Source organism: Babylonia areolata, chromosome 1 (genome assembly GCF_041734735.1).
Source record: "Babylonia areolata isolate BAREFJ2019XMU chromosome 1, ASM4173473v1, whole genome shotgun sequence".
Classification (NCBI taxonomy): domain Eukaryota; kingdom Metazoa; phylum Mollusca; class Gastropoda; order Neogastropoda; family Buccinidae; genus Babylonia; species Babylonia areolata.
The window spans coordinates 84,311,174-84,318,673 of NC_134876.1; the positions used below are offsets into that span (position 1 = coordinate 84,311,174).

The 7,500-nt window shown below is 42.6% G+C and overlaps 1 protein-coding gene across 1 annotated transcript in view; it reads right to left on the reverse strand.

Moving 5' to 3' along the window:
* The window catches only part of LOC143293923 (protein Wnt-1-like), a 72,729-nt gene that overhangs the window by 15,858 nt on the left and 49,371 nt on the right, over positions 1-7,500 (reverse strand). Inside the window, exon 3 of the mRNA XM_076605314.1 lies at positions 1-42. This exon is cut by the window's left edge and continues 230 nt beyond it. Within this exon, the coding sequence (XP_076461429.1) occupies positions 1-42 (42 nt within the window). The remainder of the gene's footprint in view (positions 43-7,500) is intronic.

Consider the following 7,500-nt stretch of genomic DNA (forward strand, 5'->3'; position numbering starts at 1 on the left):
CGGCACTGGTGATGGCGTAGATGAAGGCTGTTTCCCTGGAACCTGTGTTGTGACACAGCAAGGACACCTTATATATATATATATATATATATATATATATATATATATATATATATATATATATATATATATATATATATATATATATGTGTGTGTGTGTGTGTGTGTGTGTGTGTGTGTGTGTGTGATAACAAGCACTGTATAATAACAGGCACTGTGTGATAGCAAACACTGTGTGCGTGATAGCAAGCATTGTATAATAACAGGCACAGTGTGATAACAAGCACTGTGTGAGAGCAAGCATTGTGTGATAACAAGCCCTGTGTGTGATAACAAGCACTATATAATAATAGGTACTGTGTGACAGCGAGCATTGTGTGTGTGATAACAAGCACTGTGTGTGATAACAAGCACTGTGTGATAATAAGCAGTGTGTGATAACAAGCACTGTGTGTGATAACAAGCACTGTGTGTGATAACAAGCACTGTATAATAACAAGCACTGTGTAATGGCAAGCACTGTGTGAGAACAAGCACTGCATGTGATAACAAGCACTGTTTGATAACAGGCACTGTGTGACAGCAAGGACACTGTGTGTGATGACAAACACTGTGTGATAACAAACACTGTGTGATAGCAATCACTGTGTGATAACAAGCACTGTGTGATAGCAAGCACACTGATTTAATAAACAGACTATGATAACAAGCATTGTGTGTGATGACAAACACTGTGTGATAACAAGCACTGTGTGATAACAAGCACTGTGTGATAGCAAGCACCCTGTGATAACAAGCACAGTGTGATAACAAGCACTGTTTGATAACAGGCACTGTGTGACAGCAAGGACACTGTGTGTGATAACAAGCACTGTGTGATAACAAGCACTGTGTGATAGCAAGCACTGTGTGATAACAAGCACAGTGTGATAGCAAGCACTGTGTGATAACAAGCACTGTGTGATAACAAGCACTGTGTGATAACAAGCACTGTGTGATAGCAAGCACTGTGTGATAACAAGCACTGTGTGATAACAAGCACAGTGTGATAACAAGCACTATGTGATAGCAGGCACTGTGTGATAACAAGCACTGTGTGATAGCAAGCACTGTGTGATAACAAGCACTGTGTGATAACAAGCACTGTATAATATCAGGCACTGTGTGACAGCAAACATTGTGCGTGTGATAACAAGCACTGTGTGATGACAAGCGGTGTGTGATAGCAAGCATTATGTGATAACAAGCACTGTGTGTGATAACAAGCACTGTGCGATAGCAAGCACTGTGTGATAACAAGCACTGTGTGACAGCAAACATTGTGCGTGTGATAACAAGCACTGTGTGATGACAAGCGGTGTGTGATAGCAAGCATTATGTGATAACAAGCACTGTGTGTGATAACAAGCACTGCATTCTAACAGGCACTGTGTGACAGCAAGAGCACTGTGTGTGATAATAAGTACTGTGTGATAACAAGCACTGTGTGACAGCAAGCATTGTGTGATAACAAGCACTGTATGTTATAACAAGCACTGTATAATAGCAGGCATTGTGTGACAGCAAACATTGTGTGTGTGATATCAAGCATTGTGTGATAACAAGCACTGTGTGATAACAAGCACTGTGTGACAGCAAGCACTGTGTGATAACAAGCACTGTATGTTATAACAAGCACTGTATAATAGCAGGCACTGTGTGACAGCAAACATTGTGTGTGTGATATCAAGCATTGTGTGATAACAAGCACTGTGTGGTGACAAGCGGTGTGTGATAACAAATACTGCGTGATAACAAGCACTGTGTGACAGCAAGCACTGTGTGATAACAAGCATTGTATGTTATAACAAGCACTGTATAATAACAGGCATTGTGTGACAGCAAACACTGTGTGATAACCAGCACTGTGTGTGATAACAAGCACTGTATGATAACAGGCACTGTGTGAACAGCAAACACTGTGTGTGTGTGTGTGTGTGTGTGTGTGTGTGTGTGTGTGTGTGTGTGTGTGTGTGTGATGAAAAGCACTGTATGATAACAAGCACTGTGTGACAGTAACACTGTGTGTGATAACAAGCACTATATAATAACAGGCACTGTGTGAACAGCAAGCATTGTGCGTGTGTGATAACAAACACTGTATAATAACAGGTACTGTGTGAACAGCAAACACTGTGTGTGTGATAACAAGCACTGTATAATAACAGGCACTGTGTGAACAGCAAAACACTGTGTGTTTGATAACAAGCACTGTATAATAACAGGTACTGTGTGACAACAAACACTGTGTGTGTGATAACAAGCACTGTATAAAAACAGGCACTGTGCGAACAGCAAGCATTGTGCGTGTGTGATAACAAGCACTGTATAATAGCAGACACTGTGTGACAACAAACACTGTGTGTGTGATAACAAGCACTGTATAATAACAGGCACTGTGTGAACAGCAAACACTGTATATGATAAAAAGCATTGTGTGAACAGCAAACACTGTGTGAGGGAATAAACACCGTGTGACAACAACTTACACTGTCTGAAAACAAAAACTCCATGTCAATAAACACTGTATGATAATAAACAGTGTACGATAACAAACACCGTATGATGACAAACACTGTACCATCATGACAAACACTGCATGATAATAAACACTGCATGATAGCTAACATTGTTGTCATTAACATTGGGTGGACTGCATCAAATTGTTCTTCTTCACATCAAATCGACAGCTGCATTAAAAAAAAAAAAAGAATAAATGAAACACACACACACACACACACACAACCACACACACACACACACACACACACAACCACACACACACACACACACACACACACACACACACACACACACACACACACATATACACACACACACACACACACATAAACACACACACACACACACACACACACACACACAACCACATACACACACACAAACACACACACACACACGCACACAACCACATACACACACACAACACACACACACACACACACACACACCACACACACACACACACACACACACACACACACACACACACACTACATACACCGGACATCGTTTCAATCACACAACCCAAATGACGTACCCCTTCCCCCTCTCCACACTTAGACGTCTCTTTAATATTCGCATGGTGCACACTGGCCCAATCTAACACACATCATCACACTCGCATACACTGAACTTGTTTTATCTTTCTTTTACTGGTTTTTTTTTTTCCCAAATTGTTGTTTATGTATTTGTTTTTTTTTTCTTTTTATCATTATTTTTACCCTCCATGTAAATTGTTTTGTGAGAGTGATGAAGAGATGTGAGGGTTTGGTTATATTGTTTGAGGATGTGGTGTTTGACACGGTAGTGTTGGTGATCAGGCTTTGTGTCTACGTGTGCTGGATTTTGTTCTCTCTGTGTGTGTGTGTGTGTGTGTGTGTGTGTGTGTGTGTGTGTGTGTGTGTGTGTGTGTGTGTGTGTGTGTGTGTGTGTTAGCGTAAGGTAGTCTGTTTGGTGCGTGCACGAATAAACTGATTACTTCATTCAGTAAAATGTAGTATCTTGTCTCGCTGTATGGAATCTCGGTGACGGCGCCTGGTGGGTAAAGGGTGGAGATTTTTTCCGATCTCCCAGGTCAACATAATTATGTGCAGACCTGCTGGTACCTAAACCCCTCCTTCGTGTGTATACGCACGCAGAAGATCAAATACGTACGTTAAAATATCCTGTAATCCATGTAAGCGATCGGTGGGTTATGGAAACAAGAACATACCCAGCATGCACACCCAAGAAAACGGAGTATGGCTGCCTACAAGGCGGGGTAAATATTTATACAAAACGGTCATATACGTAAAATGTCATATGTCTGTCTGAGTGTGGTATGTGTGCGTGTCTGGAATCTGATTGAATAAACAGGAAACGAATGATGAGCGCCCAATGGCAGGTATCAGTCGGCCCAACCCATTGCCTGTTGTGTAAATGACCCCGTGATTATAAATCGCTTAGAGCTTGGTCTCCGACCGAGGATAGGCGCTATGTAAGTATCCGTAATTATCATCCATTCATTCTTTTGCCCAACTGTGTTTTATTACTTCACTTACACTGGGTTGTAAGCGCGCGTGAGCAAGTTCATAGAACTTAATACCGCCCTCAACAAACGCTGACGATATCAAAATTGTCACCATTTCTTATGATGATGATGATGATGATCATTATTATCATTATCGTTATCATTATCATATTCTTCTTCTTCTTCTTCTCCTCATCATCATCTTTCATTATTATTATTATTATTATTTTTATTTTTATTTTTATTATCACCATCACCATCATCATCATCATTATTATTATAATACTCTGCGTTGGTTTGAAATCCCATCCATCAACACGCCTCTTCCGTGACAATTTTCGGTGACATCACAACCTCGCTATCGGTTTGATCGCGTCCCTGACTCTGTGTTAAAAGTGTGCATGGCTGGTTAATGTTTTGCAAGGAAAGTGCCGTTTTTGAGTGGCCGCTGCCTTTTTTCTCTCTGGGTCTTCTTCTTCTTCTTCTTCTTCTGCGTTCACTCGTATGCACACGAGTGGGCTTTTACGTGTGTGACCGTTTTTACCCCGCCATGTAGGCAGCCATACTCCGTTTTCGGGGGTGTGCATGCTGGGTATGTTCTTGTTTCCATAACCCACCGAACGCTGACATGGATTACAGGATTTTTAACGTGCGTATTTGATCTTCTGCTTGCATATACACACGAAGAGGGTTCAGGCACTAGCAGGTCTGCACATATGTTGACCTGGGAGATCGTAAAAATCTCCACCCTTTACCCACCAGGCGCCGTCACCGTGATTCGAACCCGAGACCCTCAGATTGACAGTCCAACGCTTTAACCACTCGACTATTGCGCCCGTCCTCTCTGGGTCTGAAAAGCACAGAGATTACTGTGATGCCGCGAGGGTTTGGTGGTTAATGGAACGCTATATCTTTTTTGAGTTTGTTGGACTGATGCATGGGGTAGCGCGTGCTACACACACACACACACACACGCACACGCACACACACACACACACACACACGCACACACACACACACACACACACACACACACACACACACACACACACACACACACACACACACACACACACACACACACACACACACACAATGACTTCCATCTAAAAGCACATGTCTTTGAAATGTTTTTGAAATCAGCTTGGAAATCGTCCAGAAGATGATCAAGTCTGTGACTGCCTTAGTTCTCCATCAGAAGTATGTCCTTTTGTGTGACCATCATTTTCTCGGACGTCAGACTGGTCAGCAGAAGAGACGGAAAAGAGAGACGGCAGATGGAAACAGTGCAATGATACCCTGCTCCCCTCTTGATGAGTATATTGTATCGTATTGTATTGTGTTGTGCTGTATTGTGTTGTGTTGTATTATGTTGCATTATATTGTACTGTATTGTATTGTATTGCATTGTATTGTGTTGTGTTGTGCTCTATTGTATTGCATTGCATTGTATTGTGCTGTATTGCATTTCATTACATCGTTTTGCATTGTATTGTATTGACTTGTGTTGTGTTTTTTTGTGTTGTCTTGTATTATTCTTCGTAAAGAGAAATGGCAAAATGTTTATTTCTCGTGGTGTTTGTGCCCCCCTCCCCCGCCCCCCCCCCCCTCCAACCCCCCACCCGGTGACATTGAGACGTTACATATGTTCATCTTTTTACACATACCATGCAAGCAAAAAAAAAAAATGATGCCAAAAGAACCAAAACCAAAATAATAAAGCTCACTCGCGTAAACACGCAAATATACATACACATTAACAAGTCAAGACAGACTTGTCCGTGTGAAATCTAGGCTGCTCTCCTCTTCAGTTGCCGTTTTTTTTTTTTTTTTTTTTGTTTTCATATATGTGCACTTAGTGCATGCTACACACAGGACTTCGGTTGATCATCTGAATGATCTGACCAGCACCAGAACCATCACTCTGGATGTAGTGGGCTGGGAGAAAAAACTGGCGCTGCATGGCAAGTGTGGGTTTTCAATACCGTGCACTCATATTCTCTCGTTTCCAAGGCGAACGCGTTATGTTATTATTGGACCAACACACTACCCACGATGATGATGATAATGATGGTGATGATGATGATAATGATGGTGATGATCACGATGGTGATAATTTCATTGAGCTTGCTATTACTCTTGTTATAATTGGTGTCATTATATACTTGTGACTGCTGAACAAAGAACATGAAGGGTAAAAAAAAAAAAAAAAAGTCCGGACGCAAACAGGAAGAGTAATTAACAGTGAACACACCCATACCCTTTTTAACCCTTTCACTGCCAAACTCGCATTTATGCAGCAGCTACGTAGAGGACCCATGTCACTGAAGGGTGACCAGATCATGGGGTCTGTTATCCATGAACCCTACTGCTCTTTATCTTCGGTGGTTGGATAGGCCATATTATTTTCTGCACGTCACAGGGAGGATCCCCAGCTCTTCCTTAGACACCATATTTCTGTGTTAATAGCACAAGGGAATTTTTGCACTGTAAATTGACAGGGCGGTGAAAGGGGTTAAATCACACCAGACAAAAAACACTCTCACGCTCTGTAAACACCCCCCAGACCACCCATGGACAAGACACCACCAGTTTGTTTAGTACGCACGGTACACATTCCTCAACTGCCGACAAAAAAAAAAAAAAAGAAAAAAAAGAGAGTAATACTGAAAACTCCGGTCATGCAAGAGAACACTTAAATAAAAAATCTGCCTTTTTTTTTTGGGGGGGAGGGGGGGGGGGGCAGGGGGTGGGGGGGGGGACGAAAGCGATGAATGAAAAAGGGTGCATCGCTCTCTAATAATAATTATGACTCTTTTAAGTTTGGTCCCAAGCCCCTTAGCGGCGCCGGCTTGGGTCTTCCCTCCACTCGCCATTTTCAGGTGACGTCGCTGCCTCGCTATCGTTTGATCGCTTCCCATGATTCCGCGTTAAAAGTGTGCACGGCTTGTTAAATGTCGCCAAGATTAGTTTGCGAGCAGATGGCGGCGTCTTCTTGCCGCTAGTGGGGGGGCTGAAAGTACACAGGTTACTGACAAGCTCAGGGGGGTTTCGTGTTGTGGTGGTTAATGTACTCTTATTACTTCTTTTTTTTTCTTCTTCTGCGTTCGTGGGCTTCAACTCCCACGTTCACTCGTATATACGCGAGCAGGCTTTTTACGTGTATGACCGTTTTTACCCCGCCATATAGGCAGCCATACTCCGTTTTCGGGGGTGTGCATGCTGGGTATGTTCTTGTTTCCATAACCCACCGAACGCTGACATGGATTACAGGACCTTTAACGTGCGTATTTGATCGTATGCTTGCGTATACACACGAAGGGGGTTCAGGCACTGGCAGGTCTGCACATATGTTGACCTGGGAGATCGTAAAAATCTCCACCCTCCACACACACACACACAACACACGCACGCACACACACACACAC